The sequence below is a fragment of the Dunckerocampus dactyliophorus genome, chromosome 1 (genome assembly GCF_027744805.1).
Source record: "Dunckerocampus dactyliophorus isolate RoL2022-P2 chromosome 1, RoL_Ddac_1.1, whole genome shotgun sequence".
In the NCBI taxonomy this organism is placed as follows: domain Eukaryota; kingdom Metazoa; phylum Chordata; class Actinopteri; order Syngnathiformes; family Syngnathidae; genus Dunckerocampus; species Dunckerocampus dactyliophorus.
The window spans coordinates 28,562,159-28,580,603 of record NC_072819.1 but is presented as its reverse complement, the minus strand read 5'-3'; the positions used below and the strand labels follow the sequence as shown (position 1 = coordinate 28,580,603).

The following is an 18,445-nucleotide window of genomic DNA, read 5'->3' as shown; positions in this document are numbered from 1 at the left end:
CTAGTGCTAATGACGAGGGGATGGTGTCATTTCATTATTTTATCTCGAGTCCGTTTACTTGGGCACTTATGCAGTTGGCGCATTAGATGAAGCTCAATGTGGAAATGACCTGACTGAAATGAATTAAATGTGAGAAAAGTGAGCTAAATATTCAACATATATGGCTAAAAAAGTGGGATTTCATTTTTACATTCGCCCCCCCATAAATACATGGCTGAAATGATGTAAAGTTGACCCGTGTAAAATAACATAACAGAGAAGTAGAAAGGAAAATGTTTTATTGTAATGTGTAACTCCAACAATAACACAACACCACAATCATTATAGTCTGTGCCTTGGTTCCCAAAGTGGGGTACACCTATCTTCAGGGGTACACCAATTGTCATAGGTGTGATTTAAAATGAAAAAGAATTAGCGCCAAACACGCACGATTACGAGTGCACCTGAACACCTCACAGCGGAGGCTGGTTGTACTGCGTTATCATGCTTCAATTTGGTAATTAATATGCAGACTTAAATCATAGCGATTGCATGTGGTCAAACGTGAAGCTCAAGTACAACCTGTTCAAACGGAAAGATCCCAACATCCGGCTGAAATAAAACATATGAAGATATGAACATATGATTACCTACTTGTCAGTGCTCATGTAAAACTTTGATCAAAATTTGACCACGCAAAATACACATTTTGGAACCAGAATTACTTAGTTACTGTAAAATGAATTAAACAATGCATCATGTTCAATATTTCACGTTAATGAAGATTAAAAGAGGTTTATGGTTTTTAAGTGTGCAGGAGTAGGGGGTACTTGGCTCCTAGTCAAATGGCTGAAAGGGTACGCGACTGAAAAGTTTGGGAACCACTGATCTATAGTAAAGGCATCAAGCGCTAAGATTACTATAGTGATTATTACTCACTGAGAAAACATGACAAAAATACAATCAATCTTAAGAGAAGATCACACAATACCAATACAATGTTCCTAAAAATTAGGAAAAAGGTCACAATCGTACCAGAATAAATTGTTTGCAAGACTGAAATTGTACTTTTCCAACAGGATGACAAGACAAAAGTTGTAAAATTGCAAGGAAACTGTCCTAACATGAGAAAATTCTTAAGGGAGTTAAGCTGTCAACATTTTCATTGAATTAAACAGTTGCAATTTTAAAGTATAAAGTGGAGATATGAAAAGAAAAAATTCAGAGTACAATTGGAAAATTTAAATAAAACATGCCAAACAGAGTTGTGACATTTATAGAAAGTTGTAATTTTACAAGTAGTCATAATTTAAAAGTGTTATAAATCAATGAACTTATAAATTAATAACTTATCAATTTTAACCTTCCTGTCGTGTTCCTGTCAAATCTGACCGATTTACAAATTAAACCACTCCTAAATATTGCGTTTTATATCTGATTTCCTTAGGGCTTCATGATAGCCTCCTGTGAAAGAATTTGTTTTACTTAAGAGCTATCGCTGTGAAGGTTTTTGTTATGAAAATGTACTAAACACCCACACATTTTCCCGTGTGAGAGAATGTGCTGCGGCCATGAGCGCGAGCACCTGCAATTTGCAGCACCAGTTGCAGTCACAAGAGCCTTGATGACAAAACGGGAGGATCAAAGCCGTAGGCCATGGGCACAGCACCCCGCCTTACACGCCAGTTATTTTCCACTACTGTGAGACTTTGCTTCTACCTTAATAAAAAGGAGACGAGAACAGCAGAGTTTCGACAGCCTGGGGGAGTGAGCACGAGAGTGTGAGCTCTGCTGTCCCTCGCGAGTGAAAAGACAATCTTGGCTGGTGTGAGTCTGTTTCTTGAAAGTTATACAGTCCAGTACTTGTCTTGGTTATCTATGGAGATTTTCCCTGACACCTCCACATTATTCACACTTGAATTTTTAGTGGTTTACTCAACCTTGTTACACCTGTCGTGTTCCCGGGCAAAAGTAATCGCCATAAACACAGACCACCAAAATATAGCTTGATGTTTGCCTCGCACTCCTTTTAGTCCGAGCACAATGAGTAGGCAACTGTAAGAGAGGCTCTGGACCAGATTCGAGAACAAGATGAAGAGGGCACTGAAGTTGAACCAGAGATAGCGGATGACGCCTTGGAAGTCGAAGACAACACCGCTTTGGATCCAGACTTTGAGGAGACTGACCAGTCGACAGACGGAGAGGAAGAGGCACCTGAAGAAAAGGCACCTCAGGAGACATTTCAGTCCAATAGTGGTGCTCTGGTCTTCATCCCCCCCCAGGACATGGCGGTAGAGCGAGAGTGTTAAACATAAGCTGCCAACCCTTTTTTCTAGACTTCATTGAGGAATCGTACTGGAGATGACAAATGTGTAGGGGAGGCATTTGTTTGGGGACACCTGGAGAGAATTAGACCTGGTAGACCTCCAAGCCTACCTGGGTCTGTTGATTCTACCAAGAGCGTATCGCTCAAACAATGAGGCTACATAAAGTCTTTGGAATGCAGAGTCTGGAAGGCCTATATTCTATATATATGTCAGGGACCCATTCAACATGCATTAACATGTTTGAGACCAATGGTTTTAAAATGGGAACATTCAAGCCAAGCAATAATAAATAACAGTACATCTTTTTTCACATTCTTGTACTACGAGACTACTATGAGAATACACCATTTAAAAAACGGAGGTGTAAACGAGAATACTATTTAAAATTATTTACAACAAAACAACCGTGTGTTGTTTTCTATCTTGGTAAAAGCAATCGCCTCACATGAAAATAAAACATTTTGTACAATTGTTACACTTTGGTTTTCACACCAGAACTAGCTAAAGCCAATATTTTATCTTCAGATCCTAGAAAAAGAAGAATGCAAGACGGTAATTAATACGTGCTGCTGCAAGTACAGTAAATGTGTTAAGAAAAGTTGACTCACCCATTGTCACTTTTTCAAATTGGCTTAAAGTAGCAGTTGCGTTTTCTGCTAGGAAAGTCTCATCCTCCGTTGTTAGCTGTCAAAACAAACACTAGTTTCAAACTAATTACCATAATTTCCGGTGTATGAGACGCACCGGTTTTTAAGCCGCACCTGCTAAATTTAGAAAAAACAGATTTCTACATATATAAGCCTCACCGGACTACAAGCCACACATGTCCATGTCATAAAATGGCATACTGTGGCGCGTACAAGTCCGTGAGGATCAGGTAGCTCTTTATTTGACAGGAGCCAATCATGAGCTGTGAAAAAACTCACGACAAGCTTGTCAACCCATTGGAAATTGCAGGTCATTACTGAATATAAGTCTGACTCACGGTGTCATCTTACAAAGAACGCTAAAATCATCACAGTAACCTAACACTCAAAGGGAGCGGAGAAATATACAATACAAGTATCAATACAAATTTTAAATAAAACAATTATCTTAACTTTTTCCCATAATGCATAATGGTTATGGCTTCTGGCGCTGCAGTGATGTCAGCCCTCAGGGCTCTGGGCTCCTCCCTGTGGTGGACAGAGGCAGCATACACACGATGAGTTTTTGAGGCTCATGGTGTGATCAGCACCGCTGTACCGCCCCGTTTAAAAATGTCTTCGTCTATGGTCTCCGCTTCTCGTCCGCTTTCCAGCCATGCTCATTTTCTCTCTTTTGTTGTCTCTGTGCTGCCTGTGCCGCCACTGCTGGACCATGCTTAGGGCCCTATTAAATCAGTTTTATTTTTTCCCAAATTCCGTTTTAAAATTCAATTTTGTACGTTTTTTTTACCAGCATAGTGTGCATGCTTTATGGGTTAGTGAATAAAATGTCCATTCCGCCAACTTTCGCTGGTGTTTATCGCCATTTGAAGATGTTTAGTGGGAGAGGAGGTGGTTTAGTGTTTGTAATGATTCCACCACAAATGAGCGGTGTGCCGAGTAAATACTTCCCCACATAAAAGTTCCTTCTCACGATGAAGGCATTTCATTTCATTCACATTACGTCAAAGCATCTTCCTCACATGTCAATTACCACTTTTAACAGTAAATAAAATGTTTAGTGGCCAATTCCACGATTCCATTAACGCGGAAATCATCGGGCCCTACGTGCTGTGGTACGCACAACGGCGCACAATCGCAGGAAAAACACGTCATTTATACCGGTATAAGTCATTTTCTTATCATTGGAAGAATTTATACCTGTATACCGGCATATAAAAAATATCGCCCAACCCTACTTGGAACCCACCTACGTGCTACTGGAAGTCTTGCTAGAAGTCCACCAATGTGCTTTCACATCCAATGTCTCCTTAAAGAAGGCGTCTTATCCTCTGTAAGTTTCAGGAGTGATATACCCTCTATGTTCTTTTGAAAAAGCAAGTCAAATATGTTTTTGTCTAAATATAATAGCAGGGGTACAGCCAGGAGTTCTGGACCCATGAAAAATAAATCACGTCCCCCCGCCTCATTTTTATGAGTAATTACCTACAGTATTTTTTGGGTCCCATGGCAGTCAGGGGACCTTCGAACTGACCTGACTTTTCCCCTTTATACGACACTCCTGGCCAATAACTCATCGGACGATTTCACTCATGGATTATCGGCATCGGAATCAGTAGCATTTGATCGGAGCATTCCTAGAAATGATCCTATCTACCCATCACAGAAACATCCAAGCTAATAAACCAAAAACTGCTGCACATAGAAAATTAATAAAAACTGAAACTATTCCTAAGAATACAGTTAACAGTGCTAAAAATATCAATAATAAATAAAAATAAAATAAAAATATCAATTCCAATTCATAAAAGCCACCTTCACTCGGGGTTAATAAAGTATTATCTGGCTAAGCAGAAAGTGATACATCCAATATAGAACAAAATTAATTTTGTGTGCCAACACAAAAGGACAGAAGATTATATGTACAGTACATAATAAGACTGTGTGAAATGAGATATTATTAAGACTGGAGGACAAGAGTGTGGCTCATTTCCCATCCAACACACCTTCTCTCCCAGCTTCCTCAGAGCTGTGAGCACCTCCATCTTCTGCTGGGTGTACACACCCCGAGACAGCTTCCCCACCATGACGTCTCGGTCCATCTGCGCAGAATGTCACACGGCAAATAGGCAAAAAATGGTCAGAGGGAGTGGCTCATCTCCACAAAAAACAATAAAACCTATGGTTCAAACCTCCGCCAGTCTTGTTCGGAGCTGTCCTGGCTGCTTCTTAGCAAACAGTCGGATCACCTCTGGCGTCTTGAAGGCTTGACTGATGGCTGCCTGGATCGCCTGAAGAAAACAAACATCATCATAAATCAAACAATTGTTTGATAGATGGTAGTACAGGAGGGTCCAAACTTTTTCCACCGAGGGCCACAGACTGAAAAATGAAAGGAAGCAGGGGCCACTTTGATATTTTGAAAAAAAAATAAATCAATCTCAAAGATCAGCCTTATACATGTGGCACCTATGATCCAAATGAGGTTTACTCTGCACTCCACTGAGCTCCAATCTGTTTTTTTCTTTTTACAAACAACAACCCTGAAGTCACAAGATGTGTGCATGTTGTTCTCCTACCAGCTGCATTCCACTCAGCTCATCCACAAGAGTCATGTCTCCTGTCATGATCTTCTTCAAGGAGTCATTGAATTCACTCAACTGCTCCAATGTCTCCTTCTTTGTCTCCTCATATTCTTCCTCATCCAGCTCTTCTCTGCAACAATGCAAACACTTATGTGCATGAACTGTCTGCATAAAAGAGTATGTTTCAAGTGTTTTCGATGCATCACCTGCATTCTTCCAGATCCTGAAGCTGCTGCATCAGTCTGTCAAGTTGCTCCTCCATATTCTGTCTTAATTTGCTAGTTTCTGACTTTCCACGGGAAGCCATCCTCAACTGAATCTGTTGTAAACAAAAAAAAAAACATCTGGCTTTTATTTATTAAAGCCACTGCGTAACAGGAGCTACGGTTGTGACATGGTAGTTACATGTTGAGCGAGAAAGACAATATGGTGACAAATACTTTCCTTTTTTTTTTGCAAAATCTGATATTTAAGCAAAGTTAGTTAGCTGGAAGATTAGCTACCATGCTAAAGGACAAGATCTCACCAGGACTGTGTGTGAACAAGTTGGATCACTGACGCAAGATGTCCAATAGTCACATCCACTTCACAAATGTACAGCAAATACACGGCGAAACCCGACAGAAATTTGACGGAAACACAACCTCTCGAAACTGTTTAAGGTATTCTGCAACGTGTTGTTATATTGCGCCGTTATGTCGTTTGCAATCTTGAATGCAGCTCAACAGTGCGGGCGCGGTTCGCGTCTTTTTCCCTGTTCACTCAACCAATCACATTTTTCAGGATAATGACGTTCCCAGTGACGCCATGGCCGGAAGTTAGTTACACTGGCTGGTCGGCGACCGTAGTAGAGTGTTCTGGTAAGAGGTACTATGTTATAACATTTTTATTGTACAAGCAATACCTATATTATCTCAATAGTTACCATTCGTTTGTATTGTAGTAGTGTGTGTGTACCCTGTACTCTCGCTGTGTTAGCAACTTGGCTAACTTAGTCACTGTTTTACAGTTGACGCTAAGGGTACTTTGTCGACTTGGCCGTATTTGTACTTTATATTGTATTACAGGGACCAGATAGAAATGTACTGTATTACTTGTGATCTTTGTAAATCCATCCACCATTAATTCGTGTTTTATGCCGCTTATCCCGTTGATGGCCACAGGTATGCTGGAGCCAGCTAAATTAGGCGGTATACAGTCTGGACTGATCGTCTGTCAATCACAAGGCTGACTAATAGAGGTATCTGTCCATTTTCTATACGCTTGTACTCTTCGTGGGCGAGCTGGAGCCTATCCCATGTGACTCCTGGCAAGAGGCAGATACACCCTGGACTGGTCGCCAGTCAATCAAGACAATCTAGAGTTCCCAGTTAGCCTAGCATTAATGTTTTTGGAGTGTGGGAGGAAGCCAGAGTACCTGGAGAAACCCACGTACACAGTTGTTCAAACTTAGATCTCCAGACTGTGAGACTAATGTGCTAACCACCTCCTGTTGATACAGAAAATCAACATTGATCCAATGGGCTCTATCATGAACACTTGTGTCACCATACCTGTTCCTCTCTGAAGGGTTAACCGTGATCCGGAATGAGGCATGGAGGACGAGAGGAGAACAATGGTGGTCCTTCTGGCATGTGGGTCCTTTAACCCCATCACCAACATGCACCTGAGGATGTTTGAACTGGCTCGAGACTACCTGGAGGATACAGGTTGGGTCAAATCTGATATATTATTCACAATTTGTGTAAGTGTTTAAGATTGGGTCAGTGCTCACAGCAATGACTAAAATGGAATTTTGAAAGGGCGCTATAAGGTGGTGAAAGGCATCATCTCTGCGGTTGGGGATGGCTACAAGAAGAAGGGTCTGATTGAGGCATTCCATCGCGTGAAAATGGCCAGACTGGCCACAGAGAACTCAGAGTGGATCACAGTAGATGCGTGGGAGAGCTTGCAGCTTGAGTGGGTGGAAACAGCCAAAGTGGTTCGGTGAGTTAGTTCACGACTTCCTTGAAAGTGTTGGCTTTAAGAGAACCCTCACTGTTCTGACAGTAGCCTTACAGTATATGATGTTTTAAAATATTGCACTATGATGATGTAACTACCATTTTTAGGCCAGACTGCAATGAGAGATTGGTTGTAAAGATGGCAACACGGAAAACAATTTCTAAAAATAAGCATCAGTGAGAAAGCAGCAGTGCAGCTGAAGGGCTTCTTTTTCCATTGTCAAAACCAGATTCTACCAGGTATACCAATGTATAGTTTTTTATTTGATTTACTACTTTTTATAGCATTAATTTGAACTTTTAATTTATAGTTGGGATATTCCCTAACATGCTATCAATTTGCCACCTGTACGCAGTCTATTTGACCTTTTACTTTCAATTTTGTCACACACAGTTTATGGTTTCAGTTTGTATTTTTTTTTCTGTATGTCCTTAGGCATCACTACTCACTACTGACAACAGACGAGCAGGATGGTGACAACGTAGACACTGTCAAGTACGCCAAAAAGAGACGCATCGAGGAGAATTATGTTGAGAGTGCATCTCATCACAACAAAAGAGGTAAGGGGTACACTATGTGTTATCACTGGTCCCATTGAGAACCAAATCAACAAAATGAATGCAAAATCATCCACATTTTACTACCCGCCTCTCTTAAGTTCCACCTGCTGATCAAAATGTCTTGAAGGCCCAAAATAACAGCCTGGTAGAGTGGGCATATCATGGGGTGACATCCTCTGCCCCTGTGGGCTATGTTTGCTCTCTGCTGTACAACAATTTATCACATGTCTGTTAGGGGTGGGGGAAATAATCTATTCTTAGATGCATCGCGATGCGGGCATTGACAATTATAAATCGATTCATAAATGTCCATAATCAATGCTTACGGGGGAAAAAAATGGAACAAAAAGTCGTAAAGAGGAAGTGACGCCCAGACAATTTATGGTGGTGCACTTGAGTGTAAGACACTACCAGAATGGCTGAGTGTAAGCTCCAACCTGCACCCGCTAGATTTAAAGCAAGCATCTGGAAGCACTTTGGCTTTCACGTAGTTGAAGGTAAAAAAAAAAGCTGGACAAGAGCCAGACAATATGCAAGCTTTGTCATGCAAACTTAAAATATTTTGGGAACACGACAAATATGAGAAACCACATAGCACATTTCCACCCGAACCAGGAGGAAAAGCAGCCAGCTGAAGTTGCTGCCAGCCAGAGAACCATCGAGCAGGTGATAACTAATTTTCCACCCAACTCAGAAAAGGCGAAGCGAATCACAGAGTCAATCGCAACTTTTATTGGATTTGTGGCCACATTTGATTGTTGAGAAGCAGGGCTTTCGTGCTTTGTTGTGCACTTTGGAACCCAGATACAACGTCCCATCCCAACGTTATTTCACTGACACTGCAATTGTGAATAAAGGCTGCCTAGTTTTTTTGGTTATTCATAATATACTGATGTCTGCAAGTATTATTCTTGTATGAAAGCCGCTGGCACAGAAATCTATACTTTGTATGAAAGCTGTTTTTGACTTTGCTATACAGCAAAAATATTATTTTGTCAGAGATTTTATGCTCAGGATTTTAGTTTGAATTCAGAAGTCTATTATTTATTTGTGAATAAGGGCAGATTTTTTATGTGGGTTACTAAGAATATGCTGAAGTTTGTTCATTTTATACATGCTGCTACTGGTGCACTTTACTTTTCCTGCTGGTTCTGTGCAATGGGAAATATGTTGGTAGATGTAACCTTCCAATTATTAATAGATAATGGAAGTAAATTAATCTGTTTCATGTTTATTTTAATTGTGGATCATTACACATATGCTTTGTTTTAATTGTACACAGTGAGTAAAAATAAATTAGCCATCCATCCATCCATTTTCTATACCGCTTCTCCTCATTAGGGTCGCGGGTTATGCTTGAGCCTATCCCAGCTGACTTCGGGCGACATATATAGAAAAAAATTATGCATGAAAAAATGGACAAACTTTTGATCACAAAAAAAGATGCATCGAGTTGCATTTTATCATTGCATCGCAGGCCATAGGTGGCCAGAGATTCCCACCCCTAATGTCTGACAAGAATGTTAAAGGGATAGTTCTGCTTTTTTGACATGAAATTGTGTGACATCCCCATCAGCAGTGGACTACATCAGCAGTGACTTACCCCCCCATTTGGTCGCGCAAGTCCAGTTCTGGTCGGATTTCCGTGATGAGGAACGTAGTTCCGCTTAGTTGCTGGGTCATTTAAGTAAAGAGTTTGGCTTCTCAAAACAATATTCGTTCAAAAGAGTAATGCATTTGCATCATAAAAATGCCTCCTGAAAAAAAAAAAAATCAGGCCTCACAAATCGCTCTGCGTGATATCTGTCTGCTGCTGTGTCCCTGCACACTGTCTCAGGGACACGGTGGTAGTGATTTTTGGTCCAAAAAAAAATTTATGCTTTTTTCTATATACTTATTCTATATACTTTATAAATTTTGCTTTATTCAGTATTGATATATTTCTCACCACTTTATTTTTTATATTTTTAATGTGAGATTTCCAGCTCATATTATCATCCATCATGACCCCCCAGAAATGTATTTTCGCTCACCCTTTCAATGTCCATGCCATCAATTTGTATTTGGGCGTAAGTGTCCTTTCCGCTATTACCAAATAGCATTATTTTAGTTTTACTTAAGTCTGTTTTTTTTTTTTAAATTTTGAAATCCTAAAAGTTATATGAAATTATTTATTAATGGTGTATATAATTTAGATTAGTGGTCTCCAATGTTTTTTTCTTGTGAGCTACTTTTACAAAATGAAAATGACCAACTCTTTTTTGTAACGTTTATTTTCATAGCTTATTTCAACCCAAACAAAGTGAATATGCTTGTTTTACCAGTTTTAACAAAATGCTGGTGTCCACAACTCACATTTTGTATTTCAGAATGCATTTCTTTCTACTGTTCTCACATTATTAACTGGAAACATGAATGAAAAGCAGGCTTCCGGGCGCCTTGTGTGGTTGTGGGGGGCTACCTGGTGTGGTGACCCCTGATTTAGATACTTTCTAAATCAGTCATCAGTCTAAATCATCATAAAGAATTCAATTGTAGTGCATCCTCCTTTGTTATATAAAACATTGATAAATGAACAGTAAATAAATTCCACACATTTGTGATCTGACAAAACTAAACTGCCTATCCTACAGTTGGCCCACAGCTCATGCTCCTGTGCGGTGCTGATGTCTTGGAGTCCTTCGGCATCCCAAACTTGTGGAAGCAGGAGGACATTGCGGAGATTGTGGGCCGCTTCGGCATGGTGTGCATCACGCGGTGCGGCAGCGACCCCCACAAGTTCATCTACCAGTCAGACATGCTGTGGAAGTACCGCAAGAACATCCACGTGGTGCCCAATTGGGTCCCCAACGACATCTCCGCCACTCACGTGCGCCGGGCGCTGCGTCGTGGTCAGAGTGTCAGGTACCTGCTTCCGGACAGTGTGCTTTACTACATCCAAGAGCACGACCTCTACAGCGCTGAGAGTGAGCAGAAAAACGCTGGTGTGGTTCTTGCACCCCTGCAGAGATACGCAGGGGACCCCTCCAGTTAAATGTCTGCTAGTGTGCTTTTATTCTGAATGGACAGCATTTATCGACGCTTCCTCCAGCTACATGGAACACCAATATTTGACTATTTTGTGGCTTTTTAAAGGATAAAACATACAGTACATGTTCTTGTAGGAATAGTTTGTCTTTATTTGGTGATATTTTTACTCACTATATGGACACACTTACACATTTTCTATGAGCACATGCGTAGGTGCACACCTGTCACCTCCTCCACAGTAGTGTAACAAGAGCAAGACAGTCCCACCTTGCACTCCTATGGGCCGTTTATATACTGTTGTTGTACATGTGAAAATGAAAGATTGCCCCTGGAAATCAAATAAAACAACTGCCTTATGTTTTCCAAACCTGACGTCTTTCATTGTTATCACTACGATATTGTCACACAGATGGTGTTTAGGCTGGTTTTATTTGATTGACTTGTGTTTGTAGCTTACCATACAACTCATTCTCACAGATTGACACCATGGTCGTGGTTTTATTTGTTTAAAACATGCTTAACAAGTTAGATTAAGGAACGTCACGCAACTGCGCTTGCACAATTCAACATATCTGGAAAGGAGTGGTGAGAAGCGGAGCTTATTTAACCGTACCCCTTCTCCGTGTTTCAGCAATTACTGACTGCTCACTTCCTGTGTTTATTTGTATGTTACCATTTTCTAATAGAAAAACGAAACGAGAATGTGTAAAAATAGCTAGTTTAGGAGAAAAAAAGCGTTAAACAACAAATAAATGTAAATCTTGAAGTAAATACATAGACAATGAAAGAAAAATGAATAAATTCATCAATACAGGAGTAAACAGTCATCAAACACTGTTTAATTTATCAAAAAATGCAGGATATTCATTAAGCAGTTTATTTAATAATGATAAAAGAATCAGCATTATGCTTTCGTAATGATGGAATAACTACAAGGCGGATATAACAAACCATCATAAAGATCTGGTCATTCAAGCCAAATGTCACTTACTGAGTTCGTTATATACTGTACAATAACTTAAACGTGTTTTTGTGTGTATCATCTGCCGCTTGACCTGCTTGTTGCTAGCCCGACAAGCTGCATGCCACTGTTCATGTCAGTGCCAGAGTCAACATTATTTTTTCCTTCATAGTCAGGTGTGCCTTTATAACCTGTCTGTGACAATAAGGAAGCAAGTGTGTATTATTGTTTTGGCCTGTAGCCAGATAGAACAACTGCCTTGGTCTTATTGATAACAAGTGATTGTTACTGTATTAGTAGATGAGGTGTTTGTACCGATAATAATGGATAGGTCTAATGTGTTATATTTGTGGTATGTTGTCTGCAAGAAAAGCCACAAAAAAAAGCGTTGAGGGCTTCCTGCCATGCTTAATTGCAGCCGTCATACCACCTCCTAAGGTGAGCTGAGAGGAACGCCTACTTCTAATACCTCCAGTGCCAAAACATAATTTCTGCTGTGTGGGAGAGCTCTTTTCTGGACTAGTCACTCCGAATCCACTTCTTATTTACCTGGGCTGTGCAAAAATGCTGGCAAGCTTCTGTGGCACATGGGACATCATCAGCAATGTCAACTTTGAGGGCTACATGATCGCTTTAGGTAAATATAGAAATAAATACCCATGTATTCTGTTTTTTACTCGTAAATGTTGTGCGTTGTTATATGTGTGAAACGGATATTTTTTCCCCCAGTACTTTTATATGGACAAAAGTATTGGGACACTTTCCAAATACAGAAAAGTGAAAATGGAAGAAAAAACAGAGTTCATCTACCTTTTGCTACCATAACAGCTTGCATTCTTCTGGGAGGATTTTCACCAAGATTTTGGAGTGTGTCTGTGGGATTTTGTGTTTTTTTTTTTGTCTTTTTATACATAAGAACTCCCAATCTAATTCAATACCAAAGATATTTAATGTGGGTCCATGTCACCTAACTCATCCAAGTATATCTTTATGGGCCTTTTTTGCCTTTTTTCCATATGTAAATGATCTGGCTTCCAGATATTACCCCTTCCTTGAGAAAGATTGCGCTGAAGCTGAAACTGAGGAAGGTGATTGATAAGCAGGGCGACCAGTACATCATCAAAACATGCAGTACCTTCCGGAACTACACCGTCTCCTTCACACTTGGCCAAGAGTTCCAGGAGTTCACCGAGGGGTTAGACAACAGGCACATGAAGGTCAATACATCTCAGACATTTGTGTTTTTTTGCATTTTGAAAGGACAATGGCCATTTTAAAGTGCTGAAAGTGAGATTATTTCCTGTGCTTTGCAGACACTAGTGACTTGGGAGGGGAACAAGCTGGTGTGTGAACAATCTGGTGAGAAGAAGAACAGGGGATGGACTCACTGGATTGAAGAGGACAAACTTCACCTGGTAGGACGTTGACATATTGTTACACAAAACAATACAGATTATTCTTTTAATAATTGTGCCAAGAAAGGTTTGCTCATAATACATATTATTCATCATATATGCACATTATATGCATTTATTCTTATAACCATGTATTAATAGTCTCTGTATAAGAGATTTTAACTGACAATAACCAATAGGAAGCTTAAAATGTAGCCCTTGATTTGGATTTGCAACAAAATGTAATCGTTCCTTTATGTCCAAGCCCCGCCCCTTGACAAAGTGCTATACACCAAAAAACTATCCTGTCTTGGATTTTTGTAGTATCCTGTATTCCTATTGCAGAGAACATCCCTTTCTTTACATTTTTACACTTTTTGGAGGTTTTAAGTTGAATACAAGTCTGTTTTAGTAGATACGTAATCTCGTTCATTAACAAATGATCAAAAAATGATGTCACTTAACAGAACATACAGTGAACAGCTATGTAAATACACATGATTTAACAAATGTGGCGACCTCGCCCAGGCGCTTCAGCTGCTTGATGGGATTTTAGTCTTTATTTGGGCAGAAGTAAAAACGGAATTTGCAATGAGATTAACGGAATGAAAGGGGCGTAACTACTAAGAACACCAACCATGTTCATAGTGTCAGATAAAGATGAAAGAGATGACCTCTACACAGCAGTCTTAACGCCAACAAGTAAAGTAAGACAAGTAAATACAAACAGGGCAACTACATGAAATGACAAACGAACAATTTACAGCTTTGACTTTATTGCAGTGTGAATTCCACTCACATAAAGTAAAGAGAAGCTGTATAGTGTAATTGTTGTTTTTGTGTGTAGATATCTTGTTTTTCTGTATGTTTTTGTTTCTTATTTTAAGTATGTTAATTTGATCTTCATTTAGGAGATGTACTGTGAAGGAGAAATCTGCAAGCAGATTTTCAAGAGGAACTTCAATGAGTGAAGTTCATCCAGACCGAAAACATGATCAAGACTGGTGTATAAATGGTGTAAAAATGGACTTCAATATAACAATTGATGACACTTGAGGAAGGCTCTAACTACAGTATGACGAAATGGGTTTTACCACAAGAGGGCAGCCCTGGATAATGTTTGTCCAGTATAACAACACCGAGCAAAAGTTATGCAATTGCGTGCCTCTTTCTACATGATAACATGTTTACCTCGGGAAGTATCTTATGTGTATGTATACGTCTGGATATCTCCAGTTTGATGGGACAACTGTGAGATGAAACATGGGTTTTCAAAGTTTGTCCCTCTCTGAAAAACTGATTTGATGGAGTTTTCTGTTCACATTACACTGTTTACTGTCTCACTGTAGGGGCTAAAAATCTATGCATTTTGCCTTGGAACGTAAACTGAAGTTAGCTTAGCAGTTTTGAAAAGTATGTTTTCAGTTTATTTTTTCTTAAGATGCTGTCCCTCCCCTGTGCCTTGCACTTTGAAAACCCCCCGCTTTACTTATTTGTCTGTAGAGTATAAAATAATACAACGTATGGATGCCTATAAGATTTGTACACTAAACACTATGTAAAAAACAATAAAACATCCTATTTTCTGACTCTGTGTCTCTGTCAGCCCACGGGGTTTCAATAAGTGATGATGTAGTAGTGCATCTCAAAAAAATTTGAATAGTGTGCAAAAATTTTACTTTGAACTTTTTGGCAATTTTATGAAATAGTGTACCAAATTTGTTTTTTAATCAACTGTTAACTATAATCATCAAAATTATTAAGAATTTAAGAAATACATTCTTGAAATATTTGTGTTTAGTGAATTTGCAGAATAAACATTTAACTTTTCAAACTGAAATACTAAAATATCTTTCAAGAATATTTTATTATTTATTTTACGCCCAATTGGTGCGTAGTGAACCACGTGACATCGCGTAGAACCAAAATGGCCGCTGTTGTATTTTGACGTGTAATAGCTAGCGACTTTTTCTTTTTGTTTCACTCTTGACAGAAAACAAGCCGACGAGAGACTTTTTGTACTCGCCATATGTCACCACTCGGCATGCAGTAGTGTTCTCGTTTTTAACTTAGAGACAATCAAGACTGACACATTTTAGTTGAACGATTTAGACTATGCATATTTAGTTGGAATAGAGGCTAGCTAGCAGGCTCTGGCTGGCACATAGTGGAATAGTTGAAACTGAGATAGCTTGTTAACTTCAGCTGCGATGGAGGAGTTGAGCGCAGATGAGGTAAGGCAGGATGGAAAAACACAATTACGTTGCTGTTGTATCGCTCTACTTGTACCCATTTGTCATTTACAGATACACATCCAAACATTGCCACATATCATAAAGACTTCATGCCAAATGAGGTTAGCGGCTAGCTTAATGCTATTCTTAGCTAAAAGGCTAGCATAGTGAAAGCCACCCACGACAAAATACCACATTCATCTCGATAATATCTTATAAGAATGAGTCTTGCACATAGTCACCCATACAATAACGACTGGGAGAATGTATTTAGTAAAGTAAATTTAGAAGATATTTAATATGGATAGACCGCTTCTACCAATGCCCTATGTAGGTGTAGTATGCCGGACCACAGTACCATCGTAAATTAAGCCGCTAACCTCAACCTGGGCCACGATCAAAATTATTTTAATGTTAAGTATCATTTCACAGAATGTATTGATCAATATAATTTGCCTCTTGTTTGTCACACATACATCAAATTATGGTATTTATCCTTGCTATCGGCACGATTTCCACATAGCTCTAATCGCTAACGTTGTTTTGCTAACAGCCATAAAATAGCACCCAAGGCGACTCAGCATTAAAAACACACCGGATCATTGACGTTCTTTTTTGAAAACACATACACATCTGCTCAAATAATATTTTTTGGCGTGTACCTGGTGTTAGCTGGTCGTTCAATTCCAAGATGCTATTACTACTATGCTATTACTCATCATAAAAAGTGGTTTTCATATTTGCAAAGCCTGGTTTGTGTTTGTCTTGCAGAGGGCGAATTAGTTATTTTATCATAACGCTAAATTTACACATATGTAAAAAAGAAAAACTAAATCATGTTTTAGTGTTTTTATAATAATTGTGTATTTCAATAACCATTTTAGCTTTGCAATTTGGATTTTACATTTCCATCAAATGTAGACACATAACAGTTGGAGTGTTTTTAAAGTAATGTGTGTTTTGACTGTTTTCTCAAGATTCGCAGAAGACGATTGGCACGGCTGGCAGGGGCACAGTCTTCACAGCCTAACACCCCTCTCAGCACCCCCCTGACATCCCCACAGAGAGAAACTCCGCCGGGACCCCTCCCTGGACCCTCAGGTGCACCGTCTCAGCCCCTGCCACCAGCTGCCTCTCAATCATTAGGGCTCAGTACTCACAGCGGTACCCCAGCCACATCGCCAATTGGCACCACAGGTAAGAAATACTTGACACTGGTACTGTACATGTACCATTAACATGCTTAATTCATTCAATCCCAGCCAGTTTTCAAAATTCAACCCCTTCAGTAGTGGCCATTTTAGACGATTTTGACAGATTTTTCAAGGCACACCGAATAGTGTGTTCTATGGCTATATAAACATGAAACCTACCAAAAGAAAGGCTAGACTCTCGTCTTTCATCAGAAAAAAAAAGTTTGGTTCTGCCTTTTTTTGTTCTTTAGTAATCAGCAGTAGAACATAGGTAAGTTTCAGGAAAATATCAGTTCTCGACAAGAAAAAGGAGGAAAAACAGGTTTTTGTGAAAAGATGCATTTCAAGGATAACTTTCACTTTGACACAAATTTTTAGCTTTTGTGACAGCTGAAATATCTAAACAACTGCACCACAACATGAACAGCACAAAAAGGGTTGTTTTACATCAAAATAACAATTTATTTACAAATATAACACCATGAACTATTTAAAATTTTCACATGTGGAATTAGACTGTGTGTCCGTGTGTGTGTGTGTGTGTGTCCGTGTGTGTGTGTGTGTGTGTGTGTGTGTGTGTGTGTACGCTTTCCCTATAACCTTCTGCACTTTCACTTCTGAAAAGTCACCTCTTTTACTGTGCACTTGCATAATCACCTCTTTTTGGCTCTCGTGCAAAATAACTGGAAAACCTTCATTACATGACATCCATAGCCACACTAAAGGGGGTCTTTTTTTGTACAGTAGAACCATTTTAAGTTGACCCTGTTTTTTGACAACCTCTCTATGTCTACCAACTCAACCAGTCATGGTCCACCTTGTTTTTCTTATGTCTAAAAAGTACCTGCCTAAGCAGACGTCGACATACATGGTCAACCAGGGACATTTATATGAAAAATTAGTTAATGTGTTGTGGTATTGATAACTTCATCATTTTTGTTCATATGTTTTTGAAAAAGCAGATTTGTCGTTATGTCAAAATCAGTGAAAACAAATGATGAAGGGGGGGAGGGGCAACAGGAAAGTAACTGCCACTTACCTTCAAAGCATCGGCATAAGACCAAAGGGCCTTTCTTTTTTTGTGGGAGACTTCTCAGCTGCTCTTTTTGCAACTAACAAAATCACGCATTTAAATTATGCACAACTGGAGCAAAACGATTTCAACAAACTGCCATAGGTTCAAAAATCCTTTATTAGTGCCCATTGTCCTTATGTCTGCGGTGGACGTCACAAGTATCTATGTAAGCAATGGCTATTTTCTATTATGTCGACAACCGCTTATGTCGATGTGAGTTAGCTCGCCAGTGAGATGTTGACTTAAACAGGTTCCACTGTAACTGTAATTTCATCTGGTTAGGCCCTGTTCTATCTAACCAATTAGAGTTTATGTCTTCTTTGTTTATCCATTTGTGCCATTGCATATTGTTGTTTACATAGTTACTTTTACCCCAGAATAGGTAAATTGTTGTGACTTGGCACTTGGAAAGCATTCATTTTTACTATCTCTCATATAACACTGGCACTAATGTGG

General features: G+C 39.5%; 4 protein-coding genes across 10 annotated transcripts in view; 3 read left to right on the top strand and 1 right to left on the bottom strand.

Moving 5' to 3' along the window:
• Positions 1-261: 261 nt before the first annotated feature.
• lzic (leucine zipper and CTNNBIP1 domain containing) lies at positions 262-6,298 on the bottom strand. The gene is made up of 7 exons (XM_054777085.1): positions 6,065-6,298; positions 5,745-5,857; positions 5,533-5,668; positions 5,146-5,244; positions 4,960-5,055; positions 2,915-2,990; positions 262-2,834 (listed from the first exon to the last, which is right to left on the bottom strand). Exons 2-7 carry the CDS (start codon positions 5,843-5,845, stop codon positions 2,779-2,781), a joined length of 564 nt encoding a protein of 187 aa, XP_054633060.1. The 5' UTR covers positions 5,846-5,857; positions 6,065-6,298; the 3' UTR covers positions 262-2,778.
• Positions 6,299-6,302: 4 nt separating this feature from the next.
• Positions 6,303-11,499, top strand: nmnat1 (nicotinamide nucleotide adenylyltransferase 1). 5 transcript variants are annotated; one of them, XR_008570471.1, is made up of 6 exons: positions 6,343-6,398; positions 6,702-6,778; positions 7,108-7,247; positions 7,341-7,524; positions 7,650-7,781; positions 7,978-8,102. XR_008570471.1 is itself a non-coding variant. In XM_054777047.1 (6 exons), exons 3-6 carry the CDS (start codon positions 7,133-7,135, stop codon positions 11,134-11,136), a joined length of 825 nt encoding a protein of 274 aa, XP_054633022.1. In that variant the 5' UTR covers positions 6,344-6,398; positions 6,702-6,778; positions 7,108-7,132; the 3' UTR covers positions 11,137-11,499. The 5 variants fall into 5 exon arrangements, 4 of the variants coding, with proteins under 4 accessions (XP_054633028.1, XP_054633022.1, XP_054633036.1 ...); XM_054777047.1 differs by lacking the exon at positions 7,650-7,781 and adding an exon at positions 10,736-11,499 and having other exon boundaries at positions 6,344-6,398; XM_054777061.1 differs by lacking the exon at positions 7,650-7,781 and adding an exon at positions 10,736-11,499 and having other exon boundaries at positions 6,359-6,405.
• Positions 11,500-12,602: 1,103 nt separating this feature from the next.
• Positions 12,603-15,048, top strand: rbp7a (retinol binding protein 7a, cellular). Its single transcript, XM_054777099.1, has 4 exons — positions 12,603-12,730; positions 13,132-13,310; positions 13,407-13,508; positions 14,399-15,048. The coding sequence occupies exons 1-4, from the start codon at positions 12,658-12,660 to the stop codon at positions 14,456-14,458; spliced, it is 414 nt and encodes a 137-aa protein (XP_054633074.1). The 5' UTR covers positions 12,603-12,657; the 3' UTR covers positions 14,459-15,048.
• A 360-nt stretch (positions 15,049-15,408) lies between these two features.
• ube4b (ubiquitination factor E4B, UFD2 homolog (S. cerevisiae)) overlaps positions 15,409-18,445 on the top strand; it is a 33,085-nt gene continuing 30,048 nt past the window's right edge. For all 3 annotated transcript variants that reach the window (XM_054777024.1, XM_054777014.1, XM_054777032.1), the window contains exons 1-2: positions 15,409-15,721; positions 16,699-16,918. In XM_054777024.1, the coding sequence (XP_054632999.1) occupies positions 15,698-15,721; positions 16,699-16,918 (244 nt within the window). In that variant the 5' untranslated portion in view covers positions 15,409-15,697. The remainder of the gene's footprint in view (positions 15,722-16,698; positions 16,919-18,445) is intronic.